This window comes from Mustelus asterias, chromosome 26 (assembly GCF_964213995.1).
Source record: "Mustelus asterias chromosome 26, sMusAst1.hap1.1, whole genome shotgun sequence".
Classification (NCBI taxonomy): domain Eukaryota; kingdom Metazoa; phylum Chordata; class Chondrichthyes; order Carcharhiniformes; family Triakidae; genus Mustelus; species Mustelus asterias.
In genome coordinates, this window is record NC_135826.1 from 28745190 (window position 1) to 28770028 (window position 24839).

At 43.8% G+C, this 24839-nt stretch overlaps 2 protein-coding genes across 3 annotated transcripts in view; one reads left to right on the forward strand and one right to left on the reverse strand.

The window, feature by feature from the left end:
* plekhj1 (pleckstrin homology domain containing, family J member 1) overlaps positions 1 to 1316 on the reverse strand; it is a 423983-nt gene extending 422667 nt beyond the window's left edge. For both annotated transcript variants that reach the window (XM_078198363.1, XM_078198361.1), the window contains exon 1: positions 824 to 1316. In XM_078198363.1, the coding sequence (XP_078054489.1) occupies positions 824 to 917 (94 nt within the window). In that variant the 5' untranslated portion in view covers positions 918 to 1316. The remainder of the gene's footprint in view (positions 1 to 823) is intronic.
* sf3a2 (splicing factor 3a, subunit 2) lies at positions 1208 to 22288 on the forward strand. Its single transcript, XM_078198360.1, has 9 exons — positions 1208 to 1511; positions 8395 to 8553; positions 8645 to 8716; positions 10247 to 10293; positions 12804 to 12913; positions 13755 to 13804; positions 16464 to 16604; positions 17996 to 18064; positions 21569 to 22288. The coding sequence occupies exons 2-9, from the start codon at positions 8428 to 8430 to the stop codon at positions 22139 to 22141; spliced, it is 1188 nt and encodes a 395-aa protein (XP_078054486.1). The 5' UTR covers positions 1208 to 1511; positions 8395 to 8427; the 3' UTR covers positions 22142 to 22288.
* Positions 22289 to 24839: the final 2551 nt, after the last annotated feature.

Genomic DNA, 24839 nt, shown 5'->3' on the forward strand with positions numbered 1-24839 from the left:
CTAGGGAGATAGTAGACAATTTTATTTTTCTAAATTTCTCTAGATTCTGGAAAGGTTTCATTAGATTGGAAACTAGCAAATGTAACTGCTTTATTCAGAGAGGGAGCAAGACAGAAATAAGGAAACTACAGGCCAGTTAGCTCAACATCTGTCATAGGGAAAACGTAAGAAACTATTATTAAATATGTTATAGCACAGCACTTGAAAAAAGCAGAGTCAACATGATTTTGTGAAAGGGAAGTCATGTTTGACTAATTTATTGCAGTTCACCCATCAAGCAGCACTGGTTATGGGGGTGGGGGGGCATCACCCATCAAGAGGCGACAGTCACGGGGTGGGCGGGAGGGGGTCACCCACCAAGAGGCGACGGATACAGGGTGGGCGGGAGGGGGTCACCCACCAAGAGGCGACGGATACAGGGTGGGCGGGAGGGGGTCACCCACCAAGAGGCGACGGATACAGGGTGGGCGGGAGGGGGTCACCCACCAAGAGGCGACGGATACAGGGTGGGCGGGAGGGGGTCACCCACCAAGAGGCGACAGATACAGGGTGGGCGGGAGGGGGTCACCCACCAAGAGGCGACGGATACAGGGTGGACGGGAGGGGGTCACCCACCAAGAGGCGACGGATACAGGGTGGGCGGGAGGGGGTCACCCATCAAGAGGCGACGATTACAATATAACACCCAGGGGTGTGCGTACCTCCCTCTCTCACCAGCTGGAATCCCTTTAAATCAACCCCCCCCCCCCCCCCAACCTCACCTCCTCCCCCTCCAAGGGGGCTGGCTGGAGGGGAATGTATTGTAAGCCTTCGCTGTCCTTACCGTCGCTGCGCTTCGGCCCTCTCATGGTGAGCTCGGCCGCTTTCTCGGCCGGCTGCTTGGACAGACACAGCAGCTCCTTGTCATTGTATCGCATAGCAGCCGCTCAGAGAGGCAGCCGCCGCCTCGCCCGATCCGCAAACCTCCCCTCCCTCCCTCGGCGAGGGTTGAAGCGACCCTCTCCCTCCGTCTCCAGCCCGGGCCAGCTGCCCGCTCCGCTCGGGGCTATTCCTGGAGCCGGCAGGCTCTTTGCAAAGCGGCGCTTTGCTGTGGTAAATATGAAAAGTTAATCAAGGTGCGGGGTCCGCGGCACATTGAAAGGTCAATAAGCACAGGTGAAATGCGGAAACGCCCGAGGTTTTGCACCGCAACCACACAGGGAGCGGCAGGTAATGGCGACGAGGTGACTCCCGCTCTACCGGGGCGCTTCGAGCTCCACCGTCCGCCGCTTGCCGCTCTCAATAAAGTTATTGAAAAGACCCACTTCCGGTGGGCTGACCTCCTTCCGGTTTGCTCGGGTCCTCCACTGTCTGCCGCTGTTAATAAAGTTATTGAAAGTACTCACTTCCGGCGGGCCGACCTCCTTCCGGTTTGTGAGGGCCGCGCGCCGAGTGAGGAGACGGTTTGGTGTCCCGGCGGTTTGGTCGCAGCTTGGGCTTCCCGGTGGCAAGCGGCTGTTGGCCGGAGATCGGTGAGTCGGGCTCGGGGTGGAATGATCGTTCTGAGCCCCCTCCCCGGGTTGTTAATGGGGGCCGCTGTCAGATGTGGAGCTGCCTGAGGCCTGGGCTCCAGGGGCAATTGGAGCAATAAAGCCTCTGGCGTTTACTCCATTTGTCAAGTGGCAGCAATTGGGGCAACTGGGGGTTTAAGGAGTTAAAGTGCCAGGTACTGGGCCGAGCAAGGTTGACAGCTCCTCAAATCTACTCCATTTTCATGGAATCCCTACAGTGCAGAAGGAGGCCATTTGGCCCATCAAAGCTGCACCGATCACAATCCCATCCAGGCTCTATCCCCATAGCCCCACATATTTACCCCGCTAACACCCCTGACACTAAAGGGGCAATTTAGCATGACCAATCCATCTAACCAGCACATCTTTGGCGTATGGGAGAAAACCGGAGCACCCGGAGGAAACCCACACAGAAATGGGGAGAACATGCAAACTCTACAATGACAGTGACCCGAGACCGGAATTGAACCTGGGTCCCTGGCACTGTCAGGCAGCAGTGCTACCCACTGTGCTGTCCTTTTTGATTTGATTTATTATTGTCACAGGTATTAGTATACAGTGAAAAGTATTGTTCCATGCACATTATACACACTAAGAACATAAGAAATAGGAGCAGGAGTAGGCCATCTAGCCCCTCGAGCCTGCCCCGCCATTCAATAAGATCATGGCTGATCTAAAGTGGATCAGTTCCACTTACCCGCCTGATCCCCATAACCCCTAATTCCTTTACCGATCAGGAATCCATCTATCTGTGATTTAAACATATTCAACGAGGTAGCCTCCACCACTTCAGTGGGCAGAGAATTCCAGAGATTCACCACCCTCCGAGAAGAAGTTCCTCCTCAACTCTGTCCTAAACTGACCCCCCTTTATTTTGAGGCTGTGCCCTCCAGTTCTAGCTCCCTTTCTAAGTTGAAAGAATCTCCACCTCTACCCTATCCAGCCCCTTCATTATCTTATAGGTCTCTATAAGATCCCCCCTCAGCCTTCTAAATTCCAACGAGTACAAACCCAATCTGCTCAGTCTCTCCTCATAATCAACACCCCTCATCTCTGGTATCAACCTGGTGAACCTTCTCTGCACTCCCTCCAAGGCCAATATATCCTTCCGCAAATAAGGGGACCAATACTGCACACAGTATTCCAGCTGCGGCCTCACCAATGCCCTGTACAGATGCAGCAAGACATCTCTGCTTTTATATTCTATCCCCCTTGCGATATAGGCCAACATCCCATTTGCCTTCTTGATCACCTGTTGCACCTGCAGACTGGGTTTTTGCGTCTCATGCACAAGGACCCCCAGGTCCCTTTGCACAGTAGCATGTTGTAATTTTTTTCCATTTAGATAATCCAATTTGCTATTATTTCCTCCAAAGTGAATAACCTCGCATTTGTCAACGTTATACTCCATTTGCCAGATCCTCGCCCACTCACTCAGCCTGTCCAAATCTCTCTGCAGACCTTCTACGCCCTCCACACGATTCACTTTTCCACTTATCTTTGTGTCGTCTGCAAACTTTGTTACCCTACACTCAGTCCCCTCCTCCAGATCGTCTATATAAATGGTAAATAGTTGAGGCCCCAGTACCGATCCCTGCGGCACGCCACTAGTTACCATCTGCCAACCAGAAAAACACCCATTTATTCCGACTCTCTGCTTCCTGTCGGATAGCCAATCCCCAATCCACGCTAACACCCTACCCCCAACTCCGTGTGACCCAATCTTCTTCAGCAACCTTTGTGAGGCACCTTATCAAACGCCTTTTGGAAATCCAAAAACCCGCCTTTTGTCTATTTCCTTTTTTAAACAGCGGCATAACATTAGCCGTTTTCCATCCGCCAGCACTACCCCAGAATCCAACAAATTTTGATAAATAACCACTAACGCATCCGCTATTACCTCTGACATTTCTTTCGGTACCCTGGGATGCATTCCATCCGGGCCTGGGGACTTGTCCACCTTCGGTCCCGTTAGTCTACCAAGCACTGCCTCCCTGGTAACATTAATTGTATTGAGTACCTCTCCTCCTACCAACCCTCTGTCGTTAATATTCGGTAAACTATTTGTGTCTTCCACTGTGAAGACCGACACAAAAAACTTATTTAAAGTTTCAGCCATTTCCTCATTTCCCATTATTAAATCCCCCCTCTCGTCCTCCAAGGGTCCAACATTCACTCTTGCCACTCTATTCCTTTTTATATATTTGTAAAAGCTTTTACTATCATTTTTTATATTGAGAGCTAGCCTAGCTTCATAACCTATCTTTCCTTTCTTTATCGCTTTCTTAGTTGTTCTTTGTTGTTTCTTAAAGTTTTCCCAATCTTCCGATTCTCCACTATTTTTGGCCACTCTGTACGCATCGGTCTTTAATTTAATACTCTCCTTAATTTCCTTCGTTATCCACGACTGGTTATCCCTTTTCTTACATTCCTTCTTTATCACCGGAATATATTGTTGCTGAGTACTGAAAAGGATCTCCTTAAAAATCCTCCACTGTTCCTCAGCTGTCCTACCTACCAGTCTGCTCTCCCAGTCCACCGTAGCCAATTCAGCCCTCATCCTATCGTACTTCCCTCTGTTCAAACAGAGGACACTGGTATGGGACCCTACTTTCTCCTCTTCCATTTGTACCAGAAATTCGACCATATTGTGATCACTTGACCCAAGAGGGCCCTTCACAAGAACATCCTTAATTCTACCTACCTCGTTACACATTACCAGATCTAAGATAACCCGTTCCCTCGTCGGTTCTGTAACGTACTGTTCAAGGCAACTATCCCGACAGCATTCTAAGAACTCTTCCGCCATCCCACCCCTTCCAACTTGAGTCAGCCAATCAATATGCAGGTTGAAGTCCCCCATGATTATTGCCGTTCCGTTTTTGCACGCATCCATTATTTGCTTGTTTATCGCCCTCCCCACCTCAACATTATTATTTGGGGGCCTATAGATCATGCCTACTAGTGTCTTTCTCCCCCTACTATTCCTTATCTCTACCCATAACGATTCCACTTTTTGTTCCTTAGAGCCTATGTCATCCCTCACTACTACCCTGATATTATATTTTATTAACAGAGCTACCCCACCACCGTTTCCTTCCTGTCTATTCTTCCTAAATGCCTGATACCCCTGGATATTCATCTCCCAGTCCTGGTCTCCCTGCAGCCATGTTTCTGTAATGGCCACTAGATCATACCCATTTGTGCTGATTTGCACCATCAACTCCTTAACTTTGTTCCGAATGCTTCGTGCATTCACGCAAAGTGTCTTTATTCCAGCTTTTATCTGGACCCGATTTGATGAAACGCTATCAACCTCTCCCTCGCCTTCTACTCCTTTAACTACTTAAATGCCCTCATTCCCTTGCACTCGCTCCCTCTCCTCTACCATTGATTTCATAATTCCTCTTACCTCTGCACTCTCCCCCCCATAAATTAGTTTAAAGCCCTATCTACAGCCCTAGTGATACAGTTCGCTAGGACACTGGTCCCAGCACGGTTCAAACGGAGACCATCCCATCTATACAGGTCCCATCTGCCCAAATACTGGTGCCAATGCCCCATGAATTCGAACCTATTCCTCCCACACCAATCCTTGAGCCACGCATTCATCTCCTTAATCCTATTAACCCTGCGCCAATTTGCGCATGGCTCAGGTAGTAATCCAGAGATTACCACCTTGTTGGTTCTGCTTTTTAATTTGTTCCCTAGCTCTTCGTACTCCCTCTGCAGATCCTTAGTTCCTGTTTTGTCTATGTCATTGGCACCTACATGGACCATGATACTGTTCATAGAGAAAGAAAGGAGAAGGTGCAGAATGTAGTGTTACACTCACAGCTGCGGTGTAGAGAAAGATCAACTTAATATAAGGTTGCCAAATCTGTAAGAGATTGAATTAAAACATTGTTGGAGAATTTAAAAGGGTGGCACGGTTCTCATCTGCATCCTGCCTACCCCTGATATCTTGTTTACCAAGAATCTATTCACCTCTGCTGTAAGAATATTCAAACCTGAGGAGGTTTACCAGCAATGAAAACATAAAATGGTGAAAAATCTCAGCAGGTCTCACAGTAACTGTGGCGAGAGAATAGAGCCAACGTTTTGAGTTTGGCTGACTCCTTGTCAGAGCGGTCATCCAGACTCAAAACATAGGCTCTCTTCTCTCTCTTCACAGATGCTGTCAGAGCTGCTGAGATTTTCCAGCATTTTCTGTTTTTGTTTCATATTCTGCAGTATTTTGCTTTCATAATATCTGGAATGGGTGCTTGTCTTATGAGGAAAGGCTGGACAGGCTAGGGTTGTATCTGCTGGAGTTTAGAAGAGCAACAGGCGACTTGATCGAAACATAAGATCCGGAGGGGTCTTGATAGGATGGATGTGGAGAGGATGTTTCCTCTTCTGGGAGAATCTGGAACTAGGAGTCGCTGTTTAAAAATAAGGGGGGTCACCCATTTAAAATGGAGGTGAGGAAAAATCTTTTCTCTGAGGGTCACGAGGCTTTGGAACTCTTCCTGAAAAGGCGATGGAAGCAGAGTCCTTGAATATTCTTACAGCAGAGGTGGATAAATTCTTGGTAAACAAAGGATGATAGATTATCGGGTAGACAGGATTCAGATTTCAGGTTACTATCAGATTATACATGATCTTATGAAATGATGGAGTAGACTTGAGCGGCCTCATGGTTTACTCCTGTTCCTTGTATCTGTTAAGTCTGTTGCTGAAATATTGTTTTCTCCCTGGCTGGGAAATCTGGAACACTGGGGGGGTTCAGTCTCGGGGTAAGGGTCGATTGTTTAACATTGGGATGAGGAGAGTTTTCCTCATTCAAAGCGTTCTGATTTTCTTCTCCAGAGTGTTGTAGACGATGCACTATTTTTAGTATATTCCAGGCTGAGGTTGATGGATTTGTGGTCTCTTGTAGAATCAAGGTATATGGGGAATGGGTGAGAGAATGGAGTTAAGGCAGAAGTTCAGCTATGATGGAGCAAGCTCCATGGGCTGCATAGTCTACCCGTGCTCCAGTATTCATTGTAAAACAGGTGGGAAATGTTTATGCTGCATATTTACATGAACGATGTAAAGACAGGAGTGCTTTTATGAGATATTTTTCCAAACACACTTGTCTAGGGAGATGATCTCCTGTATTTGTGGCCATGAATGCTGCTCCAGCTCCTACTACATTTGATGTGATTGATTGTATCACCCTTCATGATGGCCTCTGCTCTATTTTCCAGCTCCATGAAAATTCCCTTCCCTGGATCGATATGCAGCGCAATTGTTTCTCATTTTGTCCTGTGCCTTCTGTGTTCTCCGAAGTTTAGCTGTCTACCCTATTTCCCTAATATACATGTTGCACATAAGCAACATCAAGCCATAGATGGTGGTACAGTCTGCATACTTACGCAAACAATGCTAAGCACTTGCTTACCTGCCATTTTCCTTGATTCTGTACTACCTCTGTTTATCTGATGTGGATGAGCCAGAATTTCCTTTTGCAATAACTTTTTGCGCTGTTTTGAGCCTTTGCTAAAATCTCCATGTACCCTCACCACTGGCTCCATCTCTCTCTTCAATTGCTCACTAAGGCTTTACCATAAGCAACCTTGGTTTGATGCTTGGCTCAGCTGAGTATTTGGTGTTCTTTCCTATGGTATCAGTTTGGGTCAGTGGTAGCGTTTGTCTCTATAAGTCAGAAAGGTTGCGAATTTAAGCCCCACTCCAGTAGCTGAGCACATATTCTATGTCAACCTTTAAGCATATTATTGAAAGACTGCTGCATTATCAGGGATGTCATCCTTTGGATGAAACATTAAACTGGGACCTGTTCAACAGAAGCTTACATTTAAAGTGGTCACTCATGGTACAGAACTTGAGTATTTCTGAAAAAAGGGGCATGCTGTTGAAGCTTTTCCGCTTATACTCATCAGGACAGATGTTCGGCATTTTTCCGTCTCTCTTGATGAGTACAAGATGAAAAGCTTCAAAAGCATGCCCTTTTTTCAGTAATACACGTGCTTATGTTTAGCGCCTTTGCCAGAATGAAATATCCCTAGGCACTTTATGAGCATTATCAAAGTTATAATATTGGGCCACAAAAAAAATTAGGTTAGCTGTTTGGTCAAAGATGTGAGTTTTAACCCTGTTCCAAAGACAGAAAGCAAGGTATTTGCTCTGAATGCTTTATTCCTGTTCGTAAAGCTCAATTCTCCCAACAATGTATATGCCAGATTTAAGGTAGTGTTGTTTCAGTAAATTAATAACCTCAAATTTTCAAATTGAAATCATTGAGACTGCACTGAGCTAGTATTTTATAAAAACTACATAGTGGACCTCACAATCTTGTCATTCCAACTGCAGGGCAATGCTGACATTGAGTATATCTTAAAATAAAGTTTATTTATTAGTCACAAGTAGGCTTACATTCACACTGCAATGAAGTTACTGTGAAAATCCCCTAGTCGCCACACTCCGGCGCCAGTTCGGATACACTGAGGGAGAATTTAGCGTGGCCAATGCACCCTAACCAGCACAACTTTCGGACTGTGGGAGGAAACCAGAACACCCGGAGGAAACCCATGCAGACACGGGGAGAACGTGCAAACTCCACACAGACCGTGACCCAAGCCAGGACTCGAATGCAGGTCCCTGGCGCTGTGAGGCAGCAGTGCTAACCACTGTGCTGCCCGTAAGCACGATATGACCAGATCATGGCATTATTTATCATGTGATGATTTACAAACATTTTTCATAAATATGCCATTTTGTGATGCAAATGATAAGTGGCTGTGCAGAAAGTAAAGCATTTTGAACTAATATGTGCATTTTTGTTTTTAAATTATTTTAGATTTTGTATTGAGATACAGTTCTTCAAATAACTATGGATTTTCAACATCGACCTGGAGGGAAAACAGGGAGTGGAGGAGTTGCTTCCTCTTCTGAAAGCAATCGCGATCGAAGAGAACGGCTGAGGCAGTTAGCTTTGGAAACCATTGACATAAATAAGGTTAAGTTCTGATCTTTGCATTTTGAATAGATAAATTCCTCGTAATGTTTCACTGTACAGCATTGTAATTGTTTTCTTTCTCATTTTATAGGATCCCTATTTTATGAAAAATCACTTGGGTTCTTATGAATGTAAACTTTGCTTAACACTTCACAACAATGAGGTGAGTTTGAAATACTCTGGGTGGTTCAGTTTTGTCATAAAAGTGTAAAATGTGTGCTGTGAGAGGGAATTTTATCTTGTGTTCAGATGGCAGAATGAGGCAGCACCGATCTTTATTTTTATTGCCAGCTGCCAGGTATGTCCAAAAACATTGTGGAAAAAAATACTGCAAAAAGTCCGTGCAGTCTTCTGCTCTTCCCCTTGCCCCTCTTTGTACCCTAAGATGTGGCAAATACTTTGTGCACATTGGAAAAACTAAAGGCTCAGTGAATCCTGGCCCCTGGGTGCCAGACCAGAACGCAACTAAATACACATGAACATTGTGTAATTATTTTTGTGCTGTTGTCTATCTGGCATTATATTTTATTTGTTTAGAAATGTTACAGTGATGATTTTAGTTCAATAAAGCAGCCCATTCATAGAAATCATAGAAACCCTACAGTACAGAAAGAGGCCATTCGGCCCATCGAGTCTGCACCGACCACAATCCCACCCAGGCCCTACCCCCATATCCCTACATATTGTACCCACTAATCCCTCTAATCTACGCATCCCAGGACACTAAGGGGCAATTTTAGCATGGCCAATCAACCTAACCCGCACATCTTTGGACTGTGGGAGGAAACCGGAGCACCCGGAGGAAACCCACGCAGACACGAGGAGAATGTGCAAACTCCACACAGACAGTGACCCAAGCCGGGAATTGAACCCAGGCCCCTGGAGCTGTGAAGCAGCAGTGCTAACCACTGTGCTACCGTGCCGCCCCATTGGAACTCCATCCATCACCTTAAACATTAACTTCCTCCAGTGTTGGCATACTGTAGCAGCAACGTGTACCATCTATGAGATGCACTGCAGCAACTATCCAACGCTGCTTTGACAGCCCCATTCAAACCTGCAACCTCTATCACCTAGAAGGTCAGGATGGCCAAGCCATCTAAGATGCCATGTTCAGGTCACAGCCTCATCCAGAGGCATGGGTTCGAATCCCACTGATTTGATTTGATTTGATTTGATTTATTATTGTCACATGTATTAGCATACAATGAAAAGTATTGTTTCTCGCATGCTATACAGACAAAGCATACCATTCATAGAGAAGGAAACGAGAGCGTGCAGAATTAGTGTTACAGTCATAGCTAGGGTGTAGAGAAAGATCAGCTTAATGCAGGGTAGGTCCATTCAAAAGTCAGATGGCAGCAGGGAAGAAGCTGTTCTTGAGTCGGTTGGTACGTGACCTCAGACTTTTGTATCTTTTTCCCAATGGAAGAAGGTGGAAGAGAGAATATCCGGGGTGGGTGGGTTCTTAATTATGCTGGCTGCTTTGCTGAGGCAGCGGGAAGTGTAGACAGAGTCAATGCATGGGAGGCTGATTTGCGTGATGGATTGGGCTACATTCACGACTTGAAGTTCACTGAAGTTCATTATCAATACAGACAGTCATTCAGTTAAGTTGTCTATTCATTAACTGCATTTAAAATCGGGGACTGTTGGTGGATGTTTTAAATTTGATTTGAATTTGTTTCTACAGGGGAGTTATTTGGCGCACACACAAGGGAAAAAGCATCAGACTAATCTGTAAGTGTAAGATTATGCTCGGTATGAAAAATGTGGTTTTGTAGATATTCTGTGCTCAAGCTTCTGAGCTACTTCAAAAACAGTACACTGGCCTCATTAGAGCAACATAAAACTGTACAAGATGCAGCTCAGTGAGAGTTGCTTATCTATAGTGCAGCCATTAATTTGCATCACAACGTTTACTGTACTTGAATGCTGCTGTAATGATGAATGAAATCTTCCATTCTGTGATGAAGAGTTTTAAATGTGAATTGTGTGTGCGGGTGGAAAAAACTTGTTTTCTTTTGTTACCTAATTCCCAGAAGACCCTATGAAGAAACTTCAGAGAGGCATATATCATAGATACAAAACTAGATGTGTAAATGCAAGTGCAGATGTCGTAGACACATGAAATATCTTTGTTTGTTAGGGAAACATGTTTCTTTTCTTGCTGTTACCTTCAGCCCCCAGCAAAGTCTCTCCATGTTATCCAGCAGCCAATAAGACGAACTAAAAATTAATTCTTAAACTCCTGTCAATGCTCTAATTGTGGTAACACCTTACACTGGAAAATAATGATAAGAATTGAGTTCGGGATTCATAGATATTCATCCTACCTGTCAGATAGTGCAACCTTCTGCATTGCTCTTCCCAGTTGCTTTACTGATCATAGGTCTGCTTAAGTAGCCTAGGATGACTGTAGGTTTATTCTTCACAATGCCAGGTCACATCCTGTGACAACATAACTAACATCAAGAGCATTCTGTGTGAGGAATCGTAGAGATGAGCCTATATCTCAGGATATAACGCACTGTGCTGCTGTGCTGACATCTATCACCATAGTTGCTTTATGGAAGGTTACAATGACATACCGAGACTTTAAACTAGTACTTTGTCTACTGGTTACTTATTGGCATGCCAATCGCTTTACAATCGTTATGTAGAAGTATCTAATTTGATTTGATTTAGTATTGTCAATGCATTAGTATGCAGTGAAAAATATTGTTTCTTGCGTGCTATGCAGACAAAGCATACCATACATAGAGAAGGAAAGGAGAGGATGCAGAATGTAGTGTTACAGTCATAGCTAGAGTGTTGAGAAAGATGAACTTAAAGTTAGGTAAGTCCATTCAAAAGTCTGCTGGCATCAGGGAAGAAGCTGTTCTAGAGTTGGTTGCTACGTGTCCTCAGACTTTTGTATCTTTTTCCTGATGAAAGAAGGTGGAAGAGAGAATGTCGGAGGTGTGTGACGTCTTTGATTATGCTGGCTGCTCTTCCGAGGCAGCGGGAAGTGTAAACAGGTCAATGGATGAGAGGCTGGTTTGCGTGATTGACTGGGCTTCATTCACAACCCTTTATAGTTTCTTATGGTCTTGGGTAGAGCAGGGGGTCATACCAAGCTGTGATACAACCAGAAAGAATACTTTCTATGGTGCATCTGTAAAAGTTGGTGAGAATCATAGCGAACATGCCAAACATCCTTAGCCTCCTGAGGAAGCAGAGGCGTTGATGGGCTTCCTTAACTATAGCATTGGCATGGATGTTGGTGATCTGGACACCTAGAAACTTGAAGCTCTCGACCATTTCCATTTTGTCCCCGTTGATGTAGATGGGCATGTCCTTCACTATGCTTCCTGAAGTTAATGACTATCTCCTTTGTTTTGTTGACATTGAGGGGGAGATTATTGTCGTTGCACCAGTTCACCAGATTCTCTATCTCTTTCCTGTACTCCGTCTCATCATTGTTTGAGATCCGACACACTACGATGGTGTATATTTTGTCCAGCGTGGTCTTCATGTCCACATGGGGTGGGATTTATGCCTTCACTAGCACCACCCTGAATATACCTGCACCAAATTGACAGCAGCGGTTCATGAAGGCAGCTCACCACCATTTTAAAGATGGAGGGGCAACAAATGCTGGCCTTGCCAGTGATTCTTATCTCTCATGAAAGAATAAACTTCCTTTGTTGGATGTACATTTTTTCATCAGTTCAGGACCCAGCTGTATAGTTTATTTTTCAATGGACTAACATAGCCGAGGTAATGATCGGACACTTTTTTTTAGCAAGCTCTGTACCTTTCAAACATAAATCATTTAACTTTTCATTGGGAAGATACTTAAACAGACCTCCCGATAATCATTCAATTCATAGGTACTCCAAAACTGATTTTTCTTAAAATGGCTAATCTGAGAGATCAGGTAATACACTTCAGTGGAATATAAATGTATTTTTTTCCTGGAATACCGAGGCAGAGAGGCACACTTAATTCCTAATGAGTTTCCAGTTCAGGCAGATACTTGAGCGAGGTGCGGATAAGGGTTGAAAATTTAATGTGATGATGTGCCAATCAGGGGACACATGAGCATCAGTTACAGGATGTTCGTAAATGCACAGTGATGGGTCGCGAGTCTACAGTTTTAGGAACTGTCAACAGTTCTGAAGAGGATGGGCCCTGACCTGAGCAGTGTCTGGACAGTAAATATTGAAACTCCCTACCGAGTAATCCTTTCTCTGTTTTGAATATAGAGCAAGGCGAGCAGCAAAAGAGGCAAAGGAAGCACCAGCACAGCCTGCCCCAGAGAAGGTTAAAGTGGAGGTGAAAAAGTTTGTAAAAATTGGCCGGCCAGGTTATAAAGGTATTTTTCAAACCTCGAGTTGTGTCACAGTGAGCTGGTGTAGCAATTGATTGTTATGTTGACAAAAATGTGTGAGGTTTTAATGTCAGTTAATTATAACCATTGGATAAAAGCAAATTACTGCGGATGCTGGAATCTGAAACCAAAAGAGAAAATACTGGAAAATCTCAGCGGGTCTGGCAGCATCTGCAAAGAGAGAAAAGAGCTGGCGTTTCGAGTCCAGATGAGCCTTTGTCAAAGCCTATTTTGACAAAGGCTCATCTGGACTCATCTGAAATCTCTCCTTACAGATGCTGCTAGACCCGCTGAGATTTTCCAGCATTTTCTCTTTTAATTATAACCATTCCAAGGTTTAGGAATTTGAATTGTGGAAAATGACTTTTGAAATTTTTAGTAGTTAACACAAATGTCAGTGTGAAACTTTAAAAAAAATAATAGAGCCTATCATTTAAAATTTAATAATGTGCAAGTTGGAAACATGGGAAAGCAAACCAGACTGACTCTCTCCATTTAAATTATGCCTCCTGCTGGTTGATCAAAGCTAGAGGGAAGGTATTTACTGAGAAATTGTCATTTTCACTACCTGCAAAAACCCTGTGCAAACACGCTATTGTCTGTAAATGCAATTATATCTGGTAAATTCAGAAAATTGGAATTTATCACAGATATCTTGTGCTTTACCCAAACAAGGCACAATAGTTAAAGTTCATAGAAAAGGTTACAACGTAAATTGTCTCATTGTTAATACCAGCAAGTGGAGGAGAGAGTGGCTGTGCTCTGCTTTTGAGGAGGATTTCATTGCAAATAAACTGCATCAAGATTTTAACCATTCTTTTTGTAGTGACCAAACAGAGGGATGCAGAAGTGGGACAACAAAGTCTTCTCTTTCAGGTAATGTGTAGTTCTGGTGTCTGCATGTTGATTTTAATTGACTCTATTCTGAATTATTTTTTCCTTTCAGTCAATTTTCTACCCTCCATCTCAAGTGCATTAATGCCTGGGCGGAGTACGGTAGAATGGACGCTAGTTGTCCTTTGTCTGGTGCCTTGTGTAAATGGCCATTATTTATATATTAACTGGCTAGCCGATCTAGTAGGCCATCCCAAGCATCCCCAGTCTTGCCCACTTATTTCCGGCATGGTCACTCAGTTCTAATGTGAAGCAGAAATCCTCTCCCTCAGGCTCCAAAGTTAGTTGTACCACCAAGTATCAGCTTACTTGAACAGAGCCCTTCCAATTCTGTTTGACTCATTTAACTCACTGTCTTGCGCATTTCTTACAAAACACAGATTGAAATTTTAGTTCATCTGTGCTTAATAAACCAACTGTTGTGGTTTGAATTTTATTTTGGTGTCAAAATGTAAATTACACAAAGTATTTGGGCAACCTTTTACAGTGTTGGGTTTTAACAACAGATGTTTTCTTGGGTTCCACATGACAGCCACTCCTTTGTTTTCCCCGTGAAGCAGCTTCTATCGTCCCATTTTTCAGTAAATGTAATGAGACTCTGGTGTCAAATAAGGAACCTTTGTCATGTACTCCGGATTACTGGAATATGTGATGTGCCGCCAAGTGATTTCCTTGTTTCCGGTAGGTAGAAGAATGTTTCGGATTGTGGCTCCAGCGGTAAAGCATTAGACACATTTATTCAACGTTAGCAGGTAATTGAATGGTGCTCAAAACAAACAGTATTTTTGTGGTTACGATAAACGTGACCCATCTTCTCTGTCATAAGCAGTTTCTCCTGTATTATAGAACATAGAACAGTACAGCACAGAACAGGCCCTTCGGCCCACGATGTTGTGCCGAGCTTTATCTGAAACCAAGATCAAGCTATCCCACTCCCTATCATCCTGGTGTGCTCCATGTGCCTATCCAATAACCGCTTAAATGTTCCTAAAGTGTCTGACTCCACTATCACTGCAGGCAGTCCATTCCACACCCCAACCACTCTCTGCGTAAAGAACCTACCTCTGATATCCTTCCTAGATCTCCCACCACGAACCCTATAGTTATGCCCCCTTGTAATAGCTCCATCCACCTGAGGAAATGGTCTTTGAACGTTCACTCTAATCTATCCCCTTCATCATTTTATAAACCTCTATTAAGTCTCCCCTCAGCCTCCTCCGCTCCAGAGAGAACAGCCCTAGCTCCCTCAACCTTTCCTCATAAGACCTACCCTCCAAACCAGGCAGCATCCTGGTAAATCTCCTCTGCACTCTTTCCAGCGCTTCCACATCCTTCTTATAGTGAGGTGACCAGAACTGCACACAATATTCCAAATGTGGTTACACCAAGGTCCTGTACAGTTGCAGCATAACCCCACGGCTCTTAAACTCCAACCCCCTGTTAATAAAAGCTAACACACTATAGGCCTTCTTCACAGCTCTATCCACTTGAGTGGCAACCTTTAGAGATCTGTGGATATGGACCCCAAGATCTCTCTGTTCCTCCACAGTCTTCAGAACCCTACCTTTGACCCTGTAATCCACATTTAAATTAGTCCTACCAAAATGAATCACCTCACATTTATCAGGGTTAAACTCCATTTGCCATTTTTCAGCCCAGCTTTGCATCCTATCTATGTCTCTTTGCAGCCTACAACAGCCCTCCACCTCATCCACTACTCCACCTCATCCACTACTCCACCTCATCCACTACTCCACCAATCTTGGTGTCATCAGCAAATTTACTGACCCACCCTTCAGCCCCCTCCTCTAAGTCATTAATAAAAATCACAAAGAGCAGAGGACCAAGCACTGATCCATGTGGCACTCCGCTAGCAACCTGCCTCCAGTCCGAAAATTTTCCATCCACCACCACCCTCTGTCTTCGATCAGACAGCCAGTTACCTATCCAATCGGCCAACTTTCCCTCTATCCCACACCTCCTTACTTTCATCATAAGCCGACCATGGGGGACCTTATCAAACGCCTTACTAAAATCCATGTATATGACATCAACATGTATTGACTCTTGAAACGTGGTCAGGATGCTATCTGCTCGCATGGGGATCTCTCGCTCGCCATTTAGCCCTGATAATCCCATATTCGTAATGTTTCCTGTATTGTCATCCAACATGTCCATTCCAAACTTCCTCGAGGCTATCTCCAAGCAAAAGTATCTTAATTTCTTAGCTAACTCAGACTTTCGGCCCCATAAGATGCTTGGTAGTAAGTATAATGGGAAGACACATTGATTAATCCTAAACACTTTGAATGGTTTGACCCAGGCACCCATTCAAAATAAGCGGTAGCAGTTGATCCCCACACATCTAGAGGGTGCAACTCTGTAACCTCCAGAAGTAGGTCGCAGCAACCCACTTTAACTTTTTGCCTGCCATGACCGATCCAAAGGATCCACTAAATAATCAATATATGGACGAAAATGTTTTCCACCCATACCTGTTGGTGGAGCAATGATGCTAATCTTAAGCATCTCTCAGGTTAAGTAGCATTTTTCATTTTAAATTTCATATGATAGTTTATGCTATCATATATATTGTTTAATGGTTTACTTTTTAAAAACAAAAATCAATTTTATCTCTTAGATTGATTATCCTGAAATTGCAGAAAGTGTGATCCCACGCCATCGGTTTATGTCTGCATATGAACAGCGAATTGAACCACCCGACAGACGTTGGCAGTACCTGTTGTTTGCGGCAGAGCCATATGAAACCATTTCTTTTAAGGTATTGTACTCTCATGGACTGGTGGGCAGCCAGGAGAGATTAACTGCTTTGCTGTAAAGAGGCAAAATAACTTGTTGTTTCCATGCGAAAAAGTATTTTACCGAAATTACATGCTACTCCTGATAATTCAACGTTGTTTTCTCACACTGAATTATTTAATGATTTGATTAACTTTAGCAAAACGCAAATTGGAAACCTGGGGGACTTAACTCAAATTATATAATTCAATTTTTAAGTGAATTTTGAACTAAGAAGAGTAGACTACAGCTCCACTAATTCAGCTCAATTGGCTGGACAGCTGGTTCGTGATGCAAAGCGATGCCAACAGCACAGGTTCGATTCCTGTTCCAGCTGAGGTTATTCATGAAGGCCCCGCCTTCTCAACCTTGTCTTCGCTTGAGGTGTGATGCTCCTCAGGTTAAATCACCACCAGTTAGCCCTCCCGCTCAAAGGAGACAGCAGTCTGCGACCATGGGGACTTTATCTTTTAATTCGCATATCAAGAACAGAGTTCAATAACGCTAATGTGAAACAAAATGTTGGTACTGATTTTGTTAACTTAAAGCATTAGATTGTTGAAACTGCGCAGAATAACAGCAATCAAGTGAATGTGCTATTGACCTGATGAAGGAGGGGCGCTCCGAAAGCTCGTGATTCCAAATAAACCTGTTGGACTTTAACCTGGTGTTGTGAGACTCCTTACTGTGCCCACCCCTGTTGAAACAGTTACTTTGGGCTAGAAATCATGGTGATGATCAGAGAGGGTGGCACAGTGGTTAGCACTGCTGCCTCACAGCGCCAGGGACCCCCGGGTTCGATTCCTGGCTTGGGTCACTGTGTGGAGTTTGCACATTCTCCCTGTGTCTGTGTGGGTTTCCTCCGGGTGCTCCGATTTTCTCCCGCAGTCCAAAGATGCGCAGCTTAGGTGAATTGGCCGTGCTAAATTCTCCCTCAGTGTACCCGAACAGTCGCCAGAGTGTGGCGACTAGGGGATTGCAGTGTTAATGTAAACCTACTTGTGACTAATAAATAAGCTTTACTTTAAAAGGGTCCAAATGAGGGTTTTTGTGTTGTCGATCGATGGAAAATTTTTGCAAAATGGAAAGTGGGAGGTGAGGGAAAAACAAAATAATTAGCAAGTTCTGGAGAGATGGACCAGATTTTGGAACAGTGCTGGGGCCCAAGTCCTTGCATCTTATTTTGTTGCTGAAAAAATGCTTTAAGTGCACGTTGCATAAATTAAATGTCAAGCTTTTATCAGCTTGTCCTTCCCTATTGTGCAGATTTTGTTCAGATGTTTGAAGGAAATGTATTGGAAGATTTAAATATCCATCACAGACTGACTGTTCACAACAAACCAGATATCTTAATTCATCTTTAATTGCATTTAGGTACCAAGCAGAGAAATTGATAAAGTTGAGGGGAAGTTTTGGACCCACTGGAATCGAGAAACAAAACAGGTATCGTCAAGCTTGTTTTTACATTATAGCTCTAGATCAATCCAGTACAAATGCGCTATGTCTGGATTCCTTGATGATGACTAACTCATGTGAGGCAGATTTTGAGATAATATCCATTAAAGTACCTGCAAGAGGTCACATGACAATACTGCGGAGCCCTCAATACTCACAAAAGTAATTTTAGACAAAAAGGATCTTTTAGTCCTTTTAATTCTTCCAGAATACCCAATTCTAACACCTCTCAGTTAAACAAATCTAACTGTTTCATAAGTAAATCCAGCTCCCTGGTCTTGTATTTTTGGCAATCAATTCCAATTGTTAGTCACCTTGTAAATAAATAGTTTCTTCACCACCGGGATCCTGCAGCACTGACCTATCTGAAAGTACTGTTGTCTGTCTCATTAAGTAACTCGTATACTTCAGAAAGATGTTTTCTCAGTCTTTGAGGCTTAAAATCCCTGCCTTGTGTAGTATTCATTATAGCCAATTTCTCTAATACTAGGATCAACCTATGCTGCCTTCTGAATCATTTGTACAGCCTGAGTTATAGTCACCATTATTCCAGGGCCAGATCTCTGTGGAGTACTTCAGGTACAGTCCGATCAGAACACTGCACGTCTGTATAAGTAGTGGGAATTTTAACTAAACTGAGTTAGCGATATAATTGAGCATCTTAAAATAAGAAAAATACTGCAGACGCTGGAATCTGAAACAAGAACAGCATCTGTCAGGAGGGAAAGTAGCATTAATATTTCAAGTCCTTTCGGCTCTTCATCAGAACTGAGATATTAAAGTGCAGCTGTGCGAAATTTCAACAAAAGGCAGCAACTTTAAGAACAAAAGACAGATGACCTGGTGTAGGAGGGTGAAGCGGGAGAGGGGGAAGGCGTTGAGGCAATACATGTATGGGATATTTTAAAAAGGAGTTTAAGCTTCAGGGGAAAGGTCACAATCTAAAGCTGCCAAACTCAACATTGGGCACATTGCAGTCCTTGGGACTCAGTCGGAAGATGAGATGCTGCTCCTCCAGCTTGCACTCCCTCTCGTCAGTTCTGACGAAGAGCCAAAAGGACTTGAAATGTTAACTCTGCTTTCTCTCTTTACGGATACTGCCGGATCTGTTGAGTTTTTCCAGCATCCTCTGTTGTTGTAATTGAGCATCTTCTTTGCTTTGTTTATTGTCAGCTCACATTCATTCATAGAATCCCTGCAGTGTGCAGAAGGAGGCCATTCGGCCCATCAAGTCTGCACTGACTTTCTGACAGAGCATTCCAGCCAGGCCCTATCCCTACAGCCCCACATATTTACCCCACTAATCTACATATCCTGGGACACTAAGGGGCAATTAGCATGGCCAATCAACCTAACCCACACATCTTTGGACTGTGGGAGGAAACCCACGCAGTCATGGGAAAACCCAAATTCGGAATTGAACCTGGGTCCCTGGCGCTGTGAGGCACAGTGCTAATCACTGTGCAACGTTGTTCGATATACTGAGCATTGTTGGGTACGGTGAGTCTCTTTCAGCTTCTGTCACAGTTTTGTCCAAACCTGTCTAGAACACACGAGCTCATTTTCAAGTACTGGAATTCTATTTGAATGTTTAGGAATTGTTGCAGTTTTAGCCACGCTAACAGCATACAGCCTTCTGCAGTTCTGAATTGTTAGTTGCAGCTCCAAGTGCAGATTTGACTATGTAGAATCATTACATCACAGAGGGCATTCGGCCTGCCAAATCCAGGCCATCTCTCTGCAAGATTCATTTATTTAGTTCCATTCCCTTAGCCCTGAAATCTTTTTCCTTCAGGTGGTTATCCAATTCCCTTTTGAAAGCCACAATTGAATCTGCTTCCACCATTATCCTCAAGCTGTCCATTCCAGATTGTAACCACTTGCTGCCAATCACATTAACTAGTTGTGTTCTCTGGTTTTTGACCTTTTCGCCAACAAGAACAGTTTTTTTCTTCACTTCTGTTGAGCCCCCCTCATGATTTTGCCTCTGTCAAACCTGCTCTCAACCTTTTCTCCACTAAGGAGAACAACCTGACCTCTTCCAACTGTCCTTGTAACTCAGGTCCCTCATTCCTGATCTAATTATTGTAAATATTTTCTGCACCTTCTCTAAAGCCTTCACATCCTTCCTAAAGTACAGAATTCAATACCACAGTCTAGATGAGGCTAAAACAGTGTTTCATGAAAGTTCATCATAGCTTCCTTGTTCTAGTATGCTCTGCATCTGTTTTGTAAAATCTCGAATCCTTTATGCCTTTTAAGCCATTTTCTCAACCTGCCCCTTCAGCAATTTCTGCTCAATTACCCACAGGTCTCTCAGCTCCTTCCAGCTCTTTAGAATTTGGCCCTTTAGTTTGTATTGCCTCTCCTCATTCTTCCTGCCAAAATGTAATATTGCATACGTTTGTGCATTAGATTTAATCTGCCACATGCTCATCCATTCCAACAGTCTGTCTGTATCCTCTCTAAGGCTATCGTCAATGTCCTCACAGCCGACCGCACTCCCACCTTTTGCAATTGTGTCTTGCATGCCCAAGTTAATAATACCTATCAGGAAAAGCAGTGGTCCTAGTCGTGATCACCAGTAGTCCTGGTGAACTGTACACGTCCCTCCAGTCCGAAAGACAGCCATTCGTCTCTCCTGTCTGTATCCTGGCACTCTTCATTTCTGGGCTGCCACATGTCATGCTGTGAGGTAACCTAGAGTGGGGCCAGGAAATTACTTGTAGCCAAAATTTAAACACTTAAAGGACTTGGCGGCAAGTGGTAGAAGAGAGGAACAAAAACCATTTCATGATTATAAAGGCCATTTCAGCTCTGCCAATCCAGAAAGACTGCTTAAAAAGTGATGGACAAAATGGAGAGGGGAATATAGATGCTTAAGTAGCGGAAGCAAATAACAGTAACTTTCAAAACAAAATTCCATAATTATTTAACGGATGAATATGCAGGGCAATGGGGAAAGTGCAGCGGAGTGAGACTAATTGGATAGCTTTATCAAAGAGCTAGTACAGACAAGATGGGCCAAATGACCATGTCCTGTGCTAAATTATTCTGCAATGCTAGGCAGATCATTGGTAAAGTATTGCAAGTTGAAAATTTAAAGCAACAGGATGCGCATTGAGGATATATTTTATCTATTCAGGCTTGTGTGGTAGCTCATGAGGTGTAACAGTGAGGAATTCAGCAAGATCGATTCCACCGGATCTCTATCAGCTTTGTGCTGCATGTCTATTTCCAATTGAAATGCACAGGAGTTTTTGTTGTAATATTAAAAGTAATGCCATCTTGAGGAACATCCAAGTTTTCAACACAATACTTGTCGCTTCCAAAAATTGCTATGGGAAATAAGTTTGAAAGATGTTGCCTTTACATTTTCAAAATTATTATGTCCACAGATCTTTCTGATCACTTTTAAAATCTATTTTCAGGATCTGTGTGTGAAATTAATGTGTCAGAATGTGTTTGACTCTTTGTTTTTTTTCCTCCTAGTTTTTCCTTCAGTTTCATTTTAAGATGGAAAAACCTGTGCAACCACAGAGCTTGCCTATCGGACCACCTGGAATAAAGAATAGGCCACCACCACCGCCGCTCATGAATGGCATACCACCAAGGGCTCCCATGCCGCCAGATGCTATGCCACCTCCACGACCAGCAGGCATGCCCATGCCACCAATGCCTCCAGGTGGTCCTGTGCCTCCCGGTCCACCACAGCTTCCGCCGGCCCCTCAAGGCCCTCCTCCAGCTCCTCAGGGACTTCCCCCGGCTCCGCAGGGTCCTCCTCCGGCTCCGCAGGGTCCTCCTCCGGCTCCGCAAGGGCTTCCTCCGGCTCCGCAAGGGCTTCCTCCGGCTCCGCAAGGGCTTCCTCCGACGCCGCAGGGGCTTCCTCCGGCGCCGCAGGGTCCTCCCCCGACTCCACAGGGTCCTCCTCCAGCTCCACAAGGTCCTCCGCCTGCTCCGGTCCCACCAATGATTCGGCCTCCACTGCCCAGTGATTCTGCACCAATATCGGCACCACCTACACCTCTTCCACCACCAGGTGTTCCTCCTCCTCCTACCAACTGACCTTGATGTCTATAAAGAATTTTGTGTTTTGACATGATACGATTTTTGTAGAGTAGCCTTTAATTTGTTATTTTGGTGGAGTCCCGTTTCTGTCAAATGTATAGTACCTTGCAGTACTTCATCTTTCATTAAAGACATTTTCCAATACTTTTAATGGTGGGTGTCTTTTCTACCTTAACGTTGCATTCTAATAGTTCAACTATTCCCCAAAATGTTCACTGAATGTCTCATCTTTATTGCTCAGTCTGAATATTGTATTTGAAAAGGAACCAAGATAACAAGAGTTCAAGAGTCTTTCCTATATGCTCCAGAAACCTAGACCATAAATAAAGATCTGTGCAGAAAGATAGTGGTGTAGAGGCCGTTGAAATGTGGACCAAGACGTATGCTAAAAATTCCATATACAGACCATAAGACAAATGAAGAAGTATTGAAGTAGCAAGAGTGCAAATAACTCTTAAAAAGTGAAATCCAAAAAAGGAACATGTCAATATTTTGGCCATTTGATCAGAACTGAAAAGCTACAGAGGGCAACTCTTCTAGGGGACAAAGTGGGCAACAGAAAGATCAGTCAACTTGGGTATGGTTGGATGATGGATATGTCTCAGGGTTGCAGATGAGTTACAATGGGTGTGTGAGGATGGTGCAAGACGGACGAACGCAGCTGACCTGGCAGGATTAGCCGCACTGCTGCCTCAAAGCATCAAGGACCCAGGTTCAATTCCCAGCTTGGATCCCTGTGCGGAGTCGGCACGTTCTCCCCGTGTCTGCGTGGGTTTCCTCCCACAATCCCAAAAGATGTGCTGGTGAGGTGCATTGATCATGCAAAATTCTCCCTCCGTGTATCCGAACAGGCACTGGAGGGTGGTGACTAGCTTATTTTCACAGTAACATCATTGTAGCGTTGATGTAAGCCTACTTGTGACACTAATAAATAAACTTTTAAAAAATTGTCATTTAGTAATCATGCTCTAACTCCAGGTGAGTCAATTTAAAGCTAATGTAGAATTGGACTGCAGATGTTCTATATACCTATATACATTTACAATTGATACATTTCCAGAGTTCATATTCCTTAAACTGGTAAATTTAGTTTAAGTGGCCTTATTATTTTTTTAAAAATAGACTGGATTCCATATAGATTTGGGACTGCAGCAGCAGCACAATATTACAACATCAAAGCTTAATTTTTGTGGGGAGGGGATACAGCATGTTAGCAAACATTTTTAAATTTTGATACTTAAGATGTTTTATAAATTTGACGTTTGCACCTTTAATTGCATGTGCCAAAAGTTAAACTGAATGCTTAAGTTGCAATTAAAATTTTAATTTTTCAAAAGCATTGTCATCTTGTAACAAAATTGTGTTCTGTATCTTTCCATTAAATCTATGTGCCCCTGCAATTCACTTTGGTAAGGTACTGCTCAGATAATACTGTGGGTTCTGACAGATCTTTCCCCATGTTATCTTGGGGAGCTTGCGTTCTTTGTTCCCACTAGCAGTAGTAGCTTTAGTTTGGGATGGTTTTATGTACCTAGATATTGGGTTACATTGGATGGCGCTGAAAGATACCTGAGTGTATGATCTTTTGACTATTTTCAGCATGGGTTGTTTCTTTTGTCATTTTTGGGGTGGCACGGTGGCACAATGGTTAGCACTGCTCCCTCACAGCGCCAGGGACCGAGTTCAATTCTGGCCTCGGGTCACTGTCAGTGTGAAGTTTGCACGTTCTCCCTGTGTCTGCGTGGGTTTCCTCCTGGTGCTCCGGTTTTCTCCCACAGTCCAAAGATGTGCGGGTTAGGTGGATTGGCCATGCTAAATTGCCCCTTAGTGTCAGGGGGAACTAGCTAGGGTAAATGCATGGGGTTTTGGGGATAGGGTCTGTGGCAGGTGCAGACTTGAAGGGCCAAATGGCCTCCTGCTCTGTAGGGATTCTATGATTTTTGAACTGATTATTATGTTTTAAATCTGCATGTAAAAGGCTAGGGAAAAAATATGGCCACCTGATTCCTTTTGTGAATTGGAACACCCCTATCTCGTGAGGGAACAAAAGGAACACTCCAGACTGATGCTGAATCAATGCCCTTTCCTGAAACTATTCCAGGAGGTAGTATCAATTTGGGTCATTGAAACGCAAAAACATTGACAATCGCAAACTCCCAAGATGTTAACACCTGATGTGTAAAGAACGTAAACACTAGCCCCTTATTTGGAAAATGACTTTGAGGAAGCCATTTTGTTATCTGCTTTTAAAATCAAGTTTTTTGGCAGACGGTTCCACTAAAAGCCATTAAACTATTTGTAAGTCAACAAGCAGCCAAGGTGGTTAACACAATACCTTGAAAGTGAGAGATTCCACCTAGGGGAGGATTTGCAACATGTTCTAGTTGAAGTACACCTGAGAACCAACCTCTGAAATTCCACTGCAAGAAACCTCAGCCTACTGAGAATCCGTTGCTTTACCAATTCCTTGCTTATCTCCAAAGCATCAAGACCATTCAAGAAGTTACAGTCTTGTTTTGTGGGAGTCTAGGCTGGAGACTGAGAATTGTAATCTGTAACATATTACCTTCTTTTGTATCTAACCTTTGTGTGTGTATATTATTAAACTCACAAAAGTTTGCTGCTGAATTATTTAATTGGGTCACACACTCCAAGAGTAAATAAAGACGCATCTCTTACATACCAAACATACCGA